Source organism: Copadichromis virginalis, linkage group LG16, assembly GCF_057382275.1.
Source record: "Copadichromis virginalis isolate Kocher_CV1m ecotype Utaka linkage group LG16, C_Virginalis_male_GT1.1, whole genome shotgun sequence".
Taxonomy (NCBI): Eukaryota; Metazoa; Chordata; class Actinopteri; order Cichliformes; family Cichlidae; genus Copadichromis; species Copadichromis virginalis.
This window is the reverse complement of record NC_140633.1, coordinates 38,897,983-38,915,419: the sequence shown is the minus strand read 5'-3', so window position 1 is coordinate 38,915,419 and position 17,437 is coordinate 38,897,983. Positions and strand designations below refer to the sequence as shown.

The following is a 17,437-nucleotide window of genomic DNA, read 5'->3' as shown; positions in this document are numbered from 1 at the left end:
TATCCCAGATGTGTCAGGCCTAACCAGGAGGCCGGTGATGATGGGGACAGAAGGGCAGCCTCTTCTGTTCTTAATACAGCTTCTAACAAGTGACCGTGGACGGAGAATAATGCAGATTATACAGGAAAATCACGGCGTTTCAGGAGGTGTTGAGTCCTGACATGACACCATCGATGTGCTGTAGCATGTGGTGATTTACGTCTTTGCACTCGATATTTTCAAACTCTTCATGAAGCCTCTTTAAACTTTTAGTCTCTCCTTCAATGAAACAAGAACAGAGATGTCACTGGACATCGTGGGCCACATAAGTGTAAAAAGTTTAACGACACAGTTCATCTCTGACATAATACAACAAAGTGCAAGTTCAGCAGTCTCAGTTATTCTACATGATAAAGAAACGCTGCTGTAGGAAATGAAAGAAACCAGTCAGCACGACTCGTTCAGCTGAAGTGTGAAACTACAGAAAAAGTTCTGGGAGCTCGTTACCCAGACAGTCCTGTGATTATAAAGCACAAAGTTTTTTAAATGCACAGAAAATGTTTTTTCTCTGTGTAAAAAACAACAAAACAAGTGCATTTCTATAGTAGATGGTGAAAACTAGGATTTTTTCTGGCGTTTATTGGTTATCTGTTAGTTAATTACCTTTGTGTAGTATGAAAGGCCATGGGGGACTTTACTGACTCTTTATCAGCAGGGAAAGCTGTGACAATACAATTAAAAGTCTAAAATTTATGGCCTTGGTGGGCCGATTTTGGCTCCCGGGCCTTATGTTTGACTCACCTATACTACATTAAATATGCAGTCAAAGCCATTAAACTCCATCTGCTTATATTTAACAGTTTTTCCAGTTAAACCTTTTGGTTCAAGCGTAACACAAACCTAACAACGAGGACCCGGGGAGGACCCGGGGAGAGCTGCTTTTTTTGGCCATAAGAAAAAGTAAAATATGCATAAACAGAAGTAACGTCTGACACGAGCGCACTGGTTATGCTGTTCATAAACTACGTGTGTGATAATCGTGCACTCCATATCTGCACCACCATCTCCATGACTGTAGTGCAGATGCACATCACTGCGGTTGTGCTTGCCCTGGTTGTCTGCTGGTCTGGCTTTCGATGTGTGCGCGCCAGATGTTTGCCTTCTGGTTGTAATCCGTGCATTACACACGATAACAGTTCACTTCCACTTCACGTGTGCAGCACAGTAACCATCCAAACTACAACACACAACCACACACTAAGATAATTGTACGTCTTTAGTGGCTTAGAGAAAGTGAGCATTATTAAATTTCACTTTGTGCGCATCTTAAACGGCCTCCATCCTAACTGATGTGAGGATAACGATCCAAAAACGATCCAGTCATTCCGACCTGTTTCCTCCTTGCTCCTGTGTGTTTTTGTTCTACCGGTTGTTGTAAAAGAAGATTAAATATTAAATATTCAACGGTGCATCAGTTTCAGTCCAGTGAACACAGCTGTTTACACCTAAGTCAGAGAGTCGCAGACATTCACGTTCGTCCTTCTCACCGAGCTGACGTGCACACAGTTACACGTTTTAAAAAAGGATCCTTAATCTTCTTTTGTTTAGCGAAACACGGAGATGCACACTGACATCCTCACACTCCAAAGCTTTGCATTGTTGTGACCTTTTCAGGAACATTTCCACATCAGCAAAACTCTAGATTCAGCAAATATAAACAGAGACAGCTGCACCTATAATTAGGATTCCCCCTTTTTTCTTCACACTTTAGCACAAATAGTCGAATCGCATCCCGCCTGTCTCGCCGCTCAGGAAATAGTGGGCTTGCATTAATGAATTCATTAATAAATAAGCAGCGTATCGCCGTCATACGCTCTCCAACACAGTCGCAAACATTTACACTTATTCCCGGGAACGCATCGATCCAAGCAGCTAGTTTAACATGCAGCTAACACTGTTCTCTTTTTCTGGGGACTGAACTTCGTCTATACTGAGCCTGTTCAAGCTCAGCTCACAGTTTTTTATTGAGTGAATCGAGTTTGCTTCCTGGTAGTTTTTGATATAAATAGAAACTTTTCAGCCTTCGTCCTCACTGAGATGCTTCACAACAGTGCATACAGTGTACTCACAATTACTATAAGACAAAGACAGTGTAACACACTGTCAGTCATAGCAGCAGCTTTAACGAATTTAAAAGGAAACTGCTTTTCCATTACTGCCCCTGCGTTGTTTTCCTTTTACAGTGAAGCACGCTGACCTGGCCACAGGGCTGTAAAACAATTTCCTCACATGAGAGAGACAATCTCAGCGCACAATTGCAATGAAGAAATCCAAAATTACACATCCGAGGCTCTTCAATCATGTCGTTTACCATCTCATTATTGTGCCAAACTTTCGGTGCAAAAACAGAAACAAAAGCCAGAATATTATTGCGGGACTCGTTCTAATCATTCACGCTAGCTACGGAGGCAACGTGTAATTTAGGTCTCGTAACCCCGACTGTTGGATCTGAACTCTGAGCTCGCACGCTGCCAGTTTTGTTCATGTTTTAAATGAGTGAGCTATCAGAACATCTGCTACACTCTCATCTCTTTCACTCCACACCTAGCTGTTGGCAGGCACGTATGTACACACACACACACACACACACACACACACACACACACACACACACACACACACACACACCACCTGTTTGGCACAAAGATGTGAGTTTGGTTTTAGTTGTGTAAATACATGCTTAGTTTCTCATCACATTTGATAACTACATTGTTATGGGCGGGGTGCTTGAGGAAAATAATGGAGACAATGACAAACACAGACACAGAGTGAAAGCGGCCTTTGTCCGGAGCCTCCGAGTGCTTAATAACAGCGTTATTTTTATTCAGCTGCTGCTGCTGCTCTCGGGATCACGGAAGTCTTAAAATACCGCCAACCAGATTGCGACACAAATTATGCTTCCTTATTATTATGTTCCAACAAAACGGCAATGATTAGCACGATAGGAGCCTCACTCGTGGCTGATGAATGCTGCTTTTCACCGCAGACTGTAAATGAAGGATAAGCATGGCTTGCAGCTCTGCAAGAAGAGCCACAAACATGCACTCTTTCTCATGGTCAGCAGGGGGCGACTCATCAGAAGTCAATGGGCTCAGATCTCGATGAGTGTCTGCACAGTGTTCATTTTGCAAATTATGATCCCCATTCGATTAAAAAAGGAGGAAAGAGCAGCGTGTGGCTGATTTGCTGTGACCGTGAACTTCTCCTGCAGTTTCTTGGCCTGATCGCCACCGCCTGCCTATCATGTCACCAAGACGACGACGGCATAAATGGCTCTGCTCGCGGCTTCACAGAATAATGTTACATTGGCCTCATGTATCTTTTATGTACGGTTTATGTCTTTTTATTAAAAATATGGACTCTAAAAGAGTGCTGTGTGAAATTCTGCAGGATGTGGGGAAGTACGTCGAGCAGGGAGGGTTTGACGGACTGTCCAAAGAACAGAGCACGTCGTCCTGAGTGAGAAATCCCGGTGCAAATGTGGATTGAATGTTGGCAAAGCGTACGGCATTAAATTTCCATGTAGGAAGCTTTAACTCTGGCTGTGACTTTATGACGAGTGTTGCAATATGCACAGGCGACTAATGGCCAAGAACTTTTCCTTTGTCAGTCACTGACACGCGGAGAAGTTGGACCAGGAAAACACACGTCAGTCGTTACAGTGGCACCCTGGAGGGGAGCGCTGCTGATCGTCCTTGTTAAAGACATTCTGGAGGTGTTTTCCAGCAAGTCATTCAGATTTAGCCAAGTCTGTGTGCGTGTGTGTGTGTGTGTGTGTGTGTGTGTGTGTGTGTGTGTGTGTGTGTGTGTGTGTGTGTGTGTGTGTGTGTGTGTGTGTGTGTGTGTGTGTGTGCTAGGTCCAGCTTTGCTGATTGCATTCACATGTGGGCCATGGCCTGAGTCCAGACACTTTCATGTGATCTGCAGGATGTGTCCTCAGTTACACCCACTGTTCTCTCTCCCTGCTCCTCTTGCCTTTTCTCATTTCACTGAAGAAATGAAAGTGGTTATGAATGCAATGCCGCTTCCAGTAACAATAACTAGTATGCAGATTGGGTTATTTTATGTTTTAATAGTATTCAGATACTGGGAAAGAGCTGCACACGTCACTGTGATTTTTGTTTTTCTAACCGGGTTGTTTTTTTTTTTTATGGAAAAGCAGAAATGGAAAAAAGGTTTGCGAGAGGTTTTGTTCATGTTTGTGGCTTCTGCAGGTTTCACTGTGTCCTGCCAAGGCTCCTGCAACAAGACACAGACACACTCCATCTCTCCAGAGTCCCCACCTTCTCTTCTCTGTTTTTATACTTGTGATTTCTTCCTCTCTCATCTTTAAAAACTCAAACTTGTGTCCATCTAATCAGTGCACAACAGACTCAGGTAGTGCACAACGTCTACAGAAGAACCGGGATGTAAAAATAAACAGCAATCAGTTTTAAGCTCCTGCAGGGATAGCTGTTCTAAATGTTTGCACCACACCATGTTCCAGAGTGTCTGATAACACAATGCACCAGGCTGAGCGACAAAAAATCAATTGTCCACCACGGCGGAGAAGCCGAATGCCCTGCAGCTGTGCTCTCGGTTCGGGGTTATGCTTTAGCAGAGACAAAAGGCCAAGTTTGCAGCTCACAGTGATGTTCTACTGTTAAGTGTTGAGCAATCTAAACTATTTTAACCACACAACAGGGATTTGTTTACTTCAGGACAGCTCAGTTTATCTGTTCCTTCCCTTCTCTCTGAGATATCACACATGGAAACACTTAGGATGCGGTCCAGGTTGGTTGCGGATGCCTGTGTGTATATGCAGGTAGGGCTCAGTGTGCAATGAAAGCTCGTCTTTTTCCAATATAAATATTTAAGTTTGGCTCAGCATGCCTTTCAGTGTTTCTCAAATATGCCTTTCTCTTTTTCCCCTCTGTTTCCTCATCCTTCCATCCATCAAACTATGCAAAAGCCCAACTGGAGGGCTACACGAATACTGCCCTCGCTCTCAATCGCTATGTTTAAAAATGATTTCATTTCTTTTTAGCCATAAACCTCTGTGCTCACGTAAGACAACATGTTGCCCTTGTCCCAAACCGTACGTCCAGCCTATCATGTGCCTCACCTGAGGCTTAATCCGACCACGCCCGAGTCTTGGAAGGAGACAACAGCTTATTAGTGCTTGGTGAGCGAGAAAGCTGTCCTTCTCTTCTCCATAGATCCTAATGGCCTACTTAGCTTAATGTTTCTTTCCACACTTAAATTCATTTTCTCTGTAGCTCACCATGTTTCACTGATGTAGTTACACATTCACTGCCAGCAGCTTCTTTTTATCATCTCAGTTGTTGTCGTACTTGTCTTGACACTTAAGGCAACAATTACAGTCGTATACCTTGTGGTGCTTTGTTGCACAATGGGCTAATGAGCAATTTACTGTCTGTAGTTTCCTGACATGAAGAGTGCTTTTGCTTCTCAGCTGCAAAGCTCATGGCTCTGCCTTTTAACCAGAAGTTTGATTGTTGGCAGCTCTTTAACCACAGTCATGTGCTCAGTTTTTGCAGAAACTCCCCTTCCCTGTCTACTAATGTGAAACCTTGTGGTCCACTGTAGCACTTATCATTAAAAAATAATTTAAAAATATTATATAATTGGTAGCTTTCTGTACAATTTAGTCTGGAAATCATACGCTGCTGTAAAGACCTCATTTTCCAAACCACTCATTTACAGATGGAGTCATAATGAGCTTAAGTCACATACAGTACAAACAAGCCACAGCTCTGGGTTTAAGAACAGTTGTCTGATTTGGCCTTCAGATGTTTTCCAACATCACCTGAGATGTGATGTCATATTTTAGCATTTAACAGCCCCCTGCTTTAGACTCATTGCACAGCACTAGGATCAGATTTTCTACTTTTATCTGCTTCCAAGTATAATGCTGTCATCACCAAGTGCTTTGAGAAACTGGTTCTGGAGCGCATCAGAACTAGAGATGGACCGATCCGATATTACGTATGGGTATCGGTCCGATACTGACCCAAATTACTGGATCGGATATCGGCGAGAAATAAAAAATGTAATCCGATCCATTAAATATCAAAAAAGCACCTCACAAAACTTGCTACACGGCGTAACTCGGCTCATAACCGTAGCACGTCGCAGCAGTATGCATCACGTGATGGAGCGGCTGTGTGTATTTGTAGCCTCCCAGCATTTCATCTCCGAGGAAGTTATCCCAGAGAGAAGTAAAGCAAGTGTGTAAGTTCATCTCTGAATGCTTGTAAAGCATTCCCACATTAAGCTTAACAACAGATATATGGAGCGACTGCCTCTCTCTCTCCCTCCTGCTGCTACTTCAATCATGAAACTGATCAATGATCAGCTGATCGGCTCTCTTCTTTGTTTTTGGCCCACTTTGCACCAGAAAGAGGAAACCAGCGGCTGAACAACAGCAGCACGTTTAAGCTTGATCAGCTGTTGTTAGAATGTATTTAATATTACTTTCTACTCGAGGATCTTTTTCTACGCAGCTGACGGCTGTAACAGTGCAGGGGCGGATCTAGCAAAGTTTAGCCAGGGGGGCCGATAGGGCATGAACAGGGAAAAGGGGGCACAAAGACATACTTTTCTTTCTTATTCTCATTTAAAATGTCGAGCTTTTAATAAATAATTATCTGACTCTTACACCCAAAGTTTTAATCTGATGTAAAATATATAGAAGGCCATTACTGTATATATAACTGTTAAGTCTAATATACCCTACTAAGCTATAGTACTTTTTCCTTTGGGAAGGTACCATCTGTGAATTCTGCAGTTCTGTTGAAGAAAGATGTTGAATCTATTTAATTATTCTTGAAAAATAATTTATTTCTGTGCATTTTCCCCCCTGCATCAAATTAAATTTGATTACATCGATTAAGCATCATGAGGTGGGGGGTGGTTCCCTATTTTCTTTTGCTGGGAGTTTGCAACCCTATTAGTTAGGTTGCTTAATATTTCTGCTAACTACTCTTTAAAATACCAGAATAGGGAGGATGGTGCAGGTTTAAGTTTATTAGATTGACCAGTGTTGCTGAACTATGAAATATTTTGGGCGCAGTGTATTTTTTACATACAGGTATAACAGAATAGCTTTAGTGTTGTTATTTATTTAAACTTGAGTATAAACTTATACAAAATGCAGCAAGATATTAAAAAAACGTTTTATTGATTAAAAAACACACTATATCGGATTCATATCGGTATCAGCAGCTATCCAAATTCATGATATCGGTATCGGTATCGGACATAAAAAAGTGGTATCGTGCCATCTCTAATCAGAACCTGTTTCCCCCCGGCTCTGGACCCACACCAATTTGCATATCGGACTAACAGCATAGGGCGGTCGTGGCTCAAAGAGTTGGCAGTTTGTCGTCTAACCGGAAGGTTGCCGGTTTGAGCCCCGGCTCGGACAGTCTCGGTCGTTGCAAGACACTTCACTTGCCACCTACTTCTGTCAGTCGGCCCCAGGGCAGCTGTGGCTACAACTGTAGCTGCCTCCACCAGTGTATGAATGTGAGAGTGAATGAATAGTGGTATTGTAAAGTGCTTTGAGGGCCCCGAAAAGCACTATATAAATGCAATCCATTATTATTATTATTACAGTTTTTGCCCGTTGCCTGAACACATTTTGCAAAACTTTGCTCATTGTGCCAAAACCCTAAACACAAGTACACATGACACAACACTGGGAAATATACCATTCACATCTGCACCAAATTGAAACTCTACTCTCAAAACCTAAACTCTGCTATCAAAACCTAACATTCCTTTGTCAAAATGTAACTCTGTTGACAAAATGACACATACTTGCATCATATGCAAACACTTACAGAGCAGGGGGAACACACTAGTCTACTTTATATAAAGCACTGCAGTCTTTGATGTTCATTGTTTATTCAGAAGGCATATTTTCAGGAGACACATTTGCAAACAACCAAAAAAGCAAATAGGCCTACTCAATATTGTACATTGCAGTACCATGAATTCAGATAAAGCAAAAAAACAAAACAAAAACAAAAAACCCATAATACAGTAATAGAAAAAACACTATACTGTAAACAAAAAATCATGACAATTGTGCATACGTGGGCTCATGGATCCCGCCGTCTGTTGGGGTCTGGCCACAGGACCTCATCAACATCGCAAGCAATGTCTTCTCCCGCTGGGCACCGGGGAAAATATCCTCTTCCATGTCAAAACCATCCATGGATTGCTGTCACCTGAATGTCGCCGCAGGCCTGTTCCATTGCCTGCAGAAGAGGCATGCAGGCATGTAGTTGGCGGTCATATACACGCCATCTCCAAGCCTAAAAAAATTCCTCTATAGGGTTTAAAAATGGTGAGTAAGGGGGCAAGCATACCACTTCAAGTTGACTGTGGTTGGAGAACCAGGCCTGGACCAGAGCAGCCCGATGGAAACTGACATGATCCCATATCACCACAAACCTGGGCTGATCTGGTCTGTTCTGTACAACTATATCATGGAGAGCATCTAGAAATGTGAGTATGTGTTGCCTATTGTATGGACCTAGTTTTGCATGATGATGCAGAAGCCCTCGAAGGCTTATGGCGGCACACAATGTGATATTTCCCCCGCGCTGCCCTGGGACGTGCACAATTGCCCTTTGGCCAATTACATTACGACCCCGTCGTCTTGTTTTGCACAGGTCGAATCCAGCTTCATCAATGAAAATGAATTCATGAGGCTGTGCAGCTCCATCCATGGCCAAGATTCTCTGTAAAAAAAAGAAAGAAAAAAGAGAACATATCACTGTACTACAGTGCTACACATACAGAACCCTCACCCCATCACACAGGTACCTGTGTAGCTCTCAGAATGTATTCATGTGGTACTGATATGGTACATATTCAGCTCGAAGTCCTTTGACCCTGTCACTGTTCCTCTCAAATGGGACTCTGTAGAGCTGCTTCATGGTGATGCTGTGTTTTCCCAAGATGCGTCTGATGGTGGTGATGCTCACATGGTTTATGTTGTTGAACACTTGCCTGTCTGCAAGTATTTGCTTTCGTAGCTGGTGGAGACGCATAGCATTGTCTGCCCTCACTAGGTCCACAACGGCAAGTTCCTGCCGTTGTGTGAACAGGCGTTGGCGTCCTCCCCCAGAAGGTCTTCGAGTCATTCTAGAGAAATACAACCACATATTGTCATCGGTTTGCTTATTTTTCTTACAGTACTTTACTGTATACACTGTATCATCCACTGTACAACACTGTACTTCAATATAAGTAATCATGGTATGTTTCACAGAAACTACCACTTTGGCTGCAAAAGGAGCATTAGCACCCTGCAGTACCCTGCACACTTGATATGGTAACTGTAGAACAGTACTATGAAAACCATCTGAGTAGAGTAGAAGGCAGTGAGATGAAGACAGACCTGTTTTCTAGTCGGAATTTTCTTATTACAGATGCCACTGTGAAGCGGCTTAGATGTGGGTGGACTCTCTGCCCAGCTTCCCTCATAGTCAGGCCGTGGTTGATGACATGGTCCACCAAAGTTGCTCTTATATCATCAGAAATATGGGTCCGTGCATGGCCTCTTTGACCTCCTCCTCCTCTTCCTCTTGCTCTCCCTCCATCCATGCTTGCAAAGTTCTTGAAATGGCTAAACTGAGGGCTTTTTGTGGTTGGCTAATTGGTGTTCAGTTTTGCAAGTAAGTGCCTTCAGGTGTATATTTGAGTGGTTGCAATTACCCGATGTGTTTTGTATTTTGGATACATGTGTTTTCCAAATGGCACCCTGAAATTTCATTTTTGAACGAAGTGTCTTATGTATGAAATAGAGTGTAGTATGCAGGACCATGTGTGTTGCATAAAGGACTAAGTGTGTTGCATAATTGCAACCAGAGTGCAAAGCAGCACTTTTGTTTAAGGTACATGTGTTTGGGGTATGGTAACAAAAGCTTCAAGTTGTGTTACTTTAGTCTAAGCATGGGTTTATAGTGTTCAGGCAACGAGCAAAAACTGTAACAGATCCACCGAAGACGCCATTGCTCTCCACACAGCTTCTTCCCCAAAGCGATCACCATACTCATAAGTGGCTGATGGGCCCCACAAGTATAGTAGCACGCCAATTTTCTGTCCTCACAAACATGCACACACACACACACAAACACACACACACACAGGTTAGCAAGTTCCGTCTGTAAGGAAGGCATGCCTTTCAGTCTTTCAGTCATTAAGTGGAGGAAATCCCCTCCATACTTACACACGTGCACCATGTCACCAATAATTGAGTAGCAACAGCTTTCTCTGTCTCTTAGACACACACACACACACACACACACACACACACACACACACACACACACACACACACACACACACACACACACAGTGTCAGTAGTCATTATTTAGGCTGACAGAGGTAGATTTATACCCAGAGCTCTTTCCATAATTGAACAGTTTTCGTCTCTGTGTTTCCGCTTTGCCTTGCTCAGTCAGCAGCTTTACAATGAGCCCTTGGGCCTGTGACACCTTCTGTTCTTCAGTTTAGAAAGTGTGCGTCTGTGTGTGGAAAAGATCGAGTCGGAGGGTCTCTGCAGGTTTCTGTAAGTCAGCTCTGGTGGACCCATCTGCAGAATATGTACGTCAGGATTGGTTTTTCTCATGCACGTCAGTTTCAATCTTCCCACGAGTGACTGAACTCTGCCACCTTGTATTTGTCCTGCCATTTATTTCCATTCAGCAAGTAAGAGTTCAAGTTCCTGCAACAACATTTTTAAAAATATCATTAAATTAAGTTGTTTAAATTATTTCTGATCTTTACAGCTGATCCAGAGAGGAACCTGGTGGATTGAAGAAGAGGATGAGGAGTAGGAGGAGTTAAGAAGAGGGGAGGAAAGGAGAGCCAAATTGAATTAGGCAGGTGGAGAGGAGATGGAGATCGAAATAGGAGGCTGACTGGAGCTGTGTGTGGTCACTAATTAGGAAATTGGTGGTGCGAGCTGGAAAGGGTTATGTTCCCTTTTCGGTGTCTCCCTCTCATCTCCTATTCCTCCCTCTCTCCCCTCAACATGGGGGGCTAATTACAGTGGTAAAGGGCACCAAATTAAAACAGCTTAATGTCAGCAGCTGGGAGCTGCTTATTAAATGTTAATATCTAATTTTGAGCGTGCGCGTGTGTCTGTGCTGAAAGAGCAATATGAGTGTTTGGGCTTACATAATAATCGTGCATACTTTGACTGTGAGTGGACTGTGTAAACAACTCAAAGTAACGCACACACACACACATTAGAGTGGATGAACCCCAACACTGCAGTGCACTCAAAGCTATTAGCAGAGGCTTGCAAAGGTTACCAGTTAACACTAAACAAGACACACACACAGAGAAAGATCACCGCGTGAGTCATGGAAATATCTACAACAATTACACTCGAAGCAAATCTGCAGCAGTCTGAGATTCAACTGAATGATTAGAATCTACATCAAATAACAGTGGACAGAGTTACAGCACAGAGAAAAGTGCTGAAAGGTGGAGGAGAGTGAGAAAGAGCAACAGGAAGAGACGAAGAAAGAGCTGCAAAGAGAAATCGAAATATACCTCAGGGAGAGACGACAGAGAGAGAGAGCGAGGGAAAGAGTTATGGAGACGAAAATTGCGGTTGTGGTAAAACAGAAACAAGACTGGGTACGATTTCACTTCTGTGCAGGAGAGTCGAGAGAGAGAGGGAGCATGTGTGTTTATGTGTGTTTAGAGCTTTTTGTGGTGGCAATAGTGGTTTTGCGAAGCAGAGCCGATTCTGGTCCGATTTATTGTGACAAACGAGAGACAGAAGATGGAAAGAAGGAAAGAAATATGAAGGGAGGAAAGAAAGAAAAGCCACGAAACGAACAGAAGAAAAAAGTAGCTTCTGAGAATAATTTGGTGAGAGGTTTGTGGTGTCTGGCTTGTGCCACGCAAGCCAATCTTCTGTTCCCTTACGTCAACACGCAGACACACACTTACTTTCACCAGTGTGTGTGTGTGTGTGCGTGTGAGGGAGAGAGATGGGAAAACATTCATTGCCATTTAAGGAATCTTAACCAGCAGTAGAAAAACTGCTTATTAAGACCAGAAGGTTTCGGGGTTACACTGTCATACCCGAATGCTGACGTCTTTGCTCTGCAGGTCTGTGAGTGTGTGTGTGTTTGATCTATCATACACTCGATGCACGCTGCTGTGCTCCAAGGTCAGTGTGAGTGCAGCATCTATCATCATAGCATTGTGTGAGCGTGCATGCCAGCTTGCAGTGGATAAACAGAGCGGTGTGGCACAGTCCTGAGCTGAGTGCCAGCTCACTGCATCAGCTCGCTCTGTCCCTGCCTGGATCCCGACAAACGTCAGCCCCCGAAAACGGCGAAGAGAATTTAAAGCATCGTCAGTTAGCGCCGTGTCTAAAGCCTGGCTTTGCTCAAACATCACAGCTGCACTGTTAAAATATTACTCTTTTCCATTGTGCAGCGAAGCAGTCGCAGAGCAAACTGTGAATATTTAACAAGACGAGCTCAGATTTAGTTATTCCAAGCCCAGCGTTGTCTCTGCTTATTATGGCCTGTATTTGTATAGCGCTTTACTACTCCCTAAGGACCCCAAAGCGTTTGACTGTCTTGGAGAGAAAACAATAAAACAAATTATCTATTGCCTATTCTATTCTATTCTATTCTATTCTATTCTATTCTATTCTAACCTTTTGTGTTTATTTTTTTGTGTTGATAGAAACCACCACTGTACCTGACACTGTGACCCCCACCACACCTAGAGTGGAACAGACAACCTCTGTGATGAGATCTGGTAAACACACACACACACACACACACACACACACACACACACACACACACACACACACACACACACAGTTTGTGAAACCGTCACAACCTGATCTATTGGTTTGTGTTTCTAGACACAAATTTTCACCTTTTTCGCCTCCTCGACGTGAATTTCTCACCTCTTATTTTCTTAAAAGCGTGTTTTCATCTGTCCGGTGTCACGTCCACTCGTTTGTGCCAGGCACACAAAACTGATGTTTTTCACATATAAAGTATGAAAAATCTGTTATGAAACGGCTGTGTGCAGGCAGGAAAAGGACCCAAAGTGCAGACTCCGGACACAAACGTGAACTTAAACAGCTTTAATGCTGAACTCAAATGGGTAACAAAACTGAGAACACAAAATACGCTTACACAGCAAGATAAGGGTAGATGAGGGTAGATCGCGACACAGAGAAACACAGGGCTTAAATACACAGAGGGGGCAATCAGGGAACGGTAACAGGAGGGAAACACAGTTGGGGCAAATCAGGCGTAAAGAAACAGGGGAAGCAAAACCAGATACATTAACATAAGACATGGACCTTCAAAGTAAAACAGACTGAACTTAAAGACACAGACTCACAGGCAGGCACTGCAACAGAGGGAACAGTAAACCATAAGGCAGAACTCTAACCAAGAAACCAAAGACTAGAAATGATAAATAATATAATAAACTCAAAACTCAACGACCCAGGCATCCTAACAAAATCCACGTTGGAGGCATTGGTGGTGTGACCGAGTTCACATCATATCGGCACAGGTTCAGGGTCGCAGGGTGGGTGGAGTCTATCCCTGCTGTCATAGGGCAAGATGTAGAGCAGGGGTGGGCAATTCCAGGCCTCGAGGGCCGGTGTCCTGCAGGTTTTAAATCTCACCTTGGATCAACACACCTGAATCACATGATTAGTTCGTTACCAGGCCTCTGGAGAACTTCAGGACATGTTGAGGAGCTAATTTAGCCATTTAAATCAGCTGTGTTGGTTCAAGGACACATCTAAAACCTGCAGGGACACCGGCCCTCGAGGCCTGGAGTTGCCCACCCCTGATGTAGAGGGTCTATTTTAAAACACATTCATAATGTATCATTAAAGGCAAATTAAGAAGATGTACCCACACAAAACAGCTCGGTTTATAAAAAGACCATGCTGTGACTTAAAATGCAGCGGTCGCCACTTCTTTTCAGCTCTGTTTTCTTGGTTGCCGGGGTGAAGTGTCCTCACTCTGGACAGAATATGCGCCACACGTGCTAACTAAAGTTCCTGCTGAAATACGTCAGTTTCAAAGTTCTGCTGACTGTCAGGAAAAAAGTTTTAAATCAACATATGCAAACAAACCGGTTATTTTTCATGACTATTTCACATTTTGCTGTAACACACACACACGCTCAAGCTTTCTTCATTCAAGTGCATGCTATCTGCGCTCTCACATATGCAGATTTCTTGCATGCACGCATGCATTTATTTCTGCTCGTCTCTCATCCGCACACACACACACTTGTGCACACACTCGAGCTCTTAAGGTCAAACTCATGATGTCAGTGTGCACCGTGGGGCCTCTGGGCTTTGAAGTCTGTTAGATTCAATAGTCCCACAGGAAGCTCTGTTTGAGTGAAAATAAGCTCGCACAGCCAGAGGATCTTCATACAAACACAGGCTCACATATTGGGAATATGATTTCACAGCTATAGGTCACCGACTGCCTCACTGGAGTTTATGCAGAGCGTATTGTGATGTAGTTTAAGGAAGCGCCTTTGCTTTTTTGTTTCAGCACAACTGAAGGTAGCAGCTTATTGCAGTCTAATTACAGCATCATTTTTGCTTCTCATTTGTGCTCATCTTATTACTTTCATGTCACCCCTTGAGTTTTGTATCATTCACCTTTTGCTCCGCTGTTTTCTTTCTGTCCATTTTCTGTCTGTGTTTGCTTTCTGTTATCTCTGCTGCAATTACTCTTTCTTTCAGTCTGGCTTTTATTCTCCGTTACTCTAATATTTGTATTCAGTATGATTTTCAAGATGTCATATTGCATTGAGCGCTATTGCAAAACGTCTCAACACAATGCGAATGTCGCTCACGGCACTATCAAAATAAAGACCCTGCCATTACAGGACTGAGTCTCACAAAAGAAAACTGAGAAAAAAAGAATTTGTTTAAATCCAACACAATACTAAAAGCACTCAGAAGAAGCTGTCGGGTGGTAATCAGTAGTATTTTAGCCCAAACAGACACTTTTAAAACCTTTATTTGTAATCTGTTTTTCTTTCTCGATTCACAGCCACCACTCCGCCCCTGTCGGCCGTGTGTGGCTTTGAGCAGAGCCTGTGCGGGTGGTCGGCTGATCCCCAGTCAGGTGTGAGCTGGACCCTGCACACAGCCAGCAGCAGCTCCACTGTGCATGGCGCTCATGGAACAAGGCAGGACCTGGCACTGGGATCAGAAAGTGAGTACGCACGTACTTTGGAGACTGGAGGGGATAAAATGTGTGATTTTTGGAATGTGTTGCTTTAATTCTAACATGAGCCCGTCTCTTAAAGTTTCTCACCACGATGTCCTCTCACTGTATTTCTTGGCTGCTTGACAAAGATTTTGTCTTTTGCCACAAAAAAAAAATTCTGACATTTCCTCAGTGAGACAAAGCAAATTTCACATCATGTGAGAATAACCTCGCTAGCCCATTTAGCTACAAACAACCCATAATGCCTTCCTCTAAACTAAGAGGCACAATCTGTAGAGGACATTTGGTTCTGCAGACACACAAATGTCTAAATCAAAGAACAAATGCTCATTTTTAGACAGAATTTTGAATAAATCTTGAATCTGGTCGGGTTAACCTGAGCATTATGTAAGCTGCTTTAAACCCCAGTCACACAGGTGTGGAGACCGGCGGGAGCCACCGGTTGATAAGGGAAAAACCGAGATTTCTCATCCAGTTGGAAGGTGATGGCAGGAAGTTGCTTTGGTTGGTACGAGACTGTCGTGGTCGATCATAGTTTGCATAGGAGACGCCAACTACTCGCTAGGCGCTAGCAAAATCCAAATTCAAACCTAGTAAAATAAGATATACCCCATGTACACACATGCCCTTCTCTCAGAAGTGCTCCTTCTGAGTTTCCCTTTAGAAACATGCAAGGTTAGCATGGAGCTTACACGTCTTCCATGAAAGCTACAGGCAACCACAGCAGTCTCCTGGCAACCAAACAAGTCGCAATCAGTTTTTTGGTGGAGCGCCGTCTTTACGACTAATTTCACCCAGAAACCCCTCACCAACCGATCGAGGAATACACGTTCAGGCCTGTGTGACTGAGGCCTACATGCTCCTCTGCAAGCCACTTTGCAACCCACCTGTGTGTTGTCACTGATGCCTTCTGTGTTCTGTACTCTTATTGTGATAATGTCATATATCCGTAATCACTTAACAATCTTCACGCGAAAAAATCTGATCTTAAGATTTTCAAAATAAAACTGCTTACAAGTGGAGAATAATAATTAATAGCTACAGCTCTGCTGGCTTTCTCAAGCACACACTGTAGAAATTCACCAAGCAGACCTTCCATCTTCTGAAATCTCCACAGGGTTAGAACCCATTAAAAGGATTTATGGGTGGGCCTCCTCCTCTAATTAAACACTCAAACTTTCTGAAAACTCCACAGGCCCAGCAGAAAAACATTACTTATTATCTGGGCATTTCTCATTTCACAATATCTCTGTTTTTTTAAAGACATAAAAGAAAGCATCGTCACGCTGAAATGTCTGACCTTCCTCAGCACAAAGACTTCTTGAGCTAATTAAGAGCAAAGCGGTCGTCCTGTGGTGGAATATGATGCATCCCAGTGCTGGGAGGAACCACTGACAGCAACCATGATGCAAGGATTTCACTCTTATCTGTAAAAAGTGTGCACAACGTCTTAATTGGAGTTTTAAAAAAACCGTTAGGTTTAACAGTTTCACTTTCCTTACCCTAGTTTGTTACTTTCTCATCCTGTTTGTCGGGTCTTTTCTATTTTTTCTCGTTTTCAGATCTAATCCACGACAGTTCTTCTTCGCTTATCTCTTTTATTTTGTGCTTGAAGCGTCTTTGAATGCTGTAATTATCTGACTTCGGGCTTCGTGTTTCTTCTTTTTCTAATTTCTTTTCCTTTAATCTTTCTTTACAAATGTCTTTTTGTTCTCAATCCTTATTATCTCGTGTTTTCGTCTTCAACATACAGCTGAATTATTCTTTTATTAAAAGTCATTCATTTCCTTTTGAGGTTGATTCATACTGATATATCATATATTCTCGCTGGCTTCACCTCCGTTTCCCTCAGTGGTACTTGCAATTTTCCGTCCATTTTTAACAAGAGAGCAGGAGGACTGTTTTATCAATCGCACACACACTTACTGTACCTACACACCCATAAGGTGCACACACACGGCCCAGAGCGGTCAGATAAGTCAGATGATGGCTTTGACAGAAGTGCTGCCTTAGCTCTTCAGCTCTCCCCGGGGCTCCACACACACACTTACACCCACAACTCAAGGTGGAACTGTCTGTATATTAAACACCCAAGGCATAAGCCCCCCCCAAC

The 17,437-nt window shown here is 43.2% G+C and overlaps 1 protein-coding gene across 3 annotated transcripts in view; it reads left to right on the top strand.

The window, feature by feature from the left end:
• LOC146691358 (neuropilin-2-like) overlaps window positions 1–17,437 on the top strand; it is a 97,272-nt gene that overhangs the window by 58,817 nt on the left and 21,018 nt on the right. For all 3 annotated transcript variants that reach the window (XM_085434743.1, XM_085434741.1, XM_085434742.1), the window contains exons 12-13: window positions 12,776–12,850; window positions 15,145–15,309. In XM_085434743.1, coding sequence (XP_085290869.1) covers window positions 12,776–12,850; window positions 15,145–15,309 — 240 coding nt within the window. The remainder of the gene's footprint in view (window positions 1–12,775; window positions 12,851–15,144; window positions 15,310–17,437) is intronic.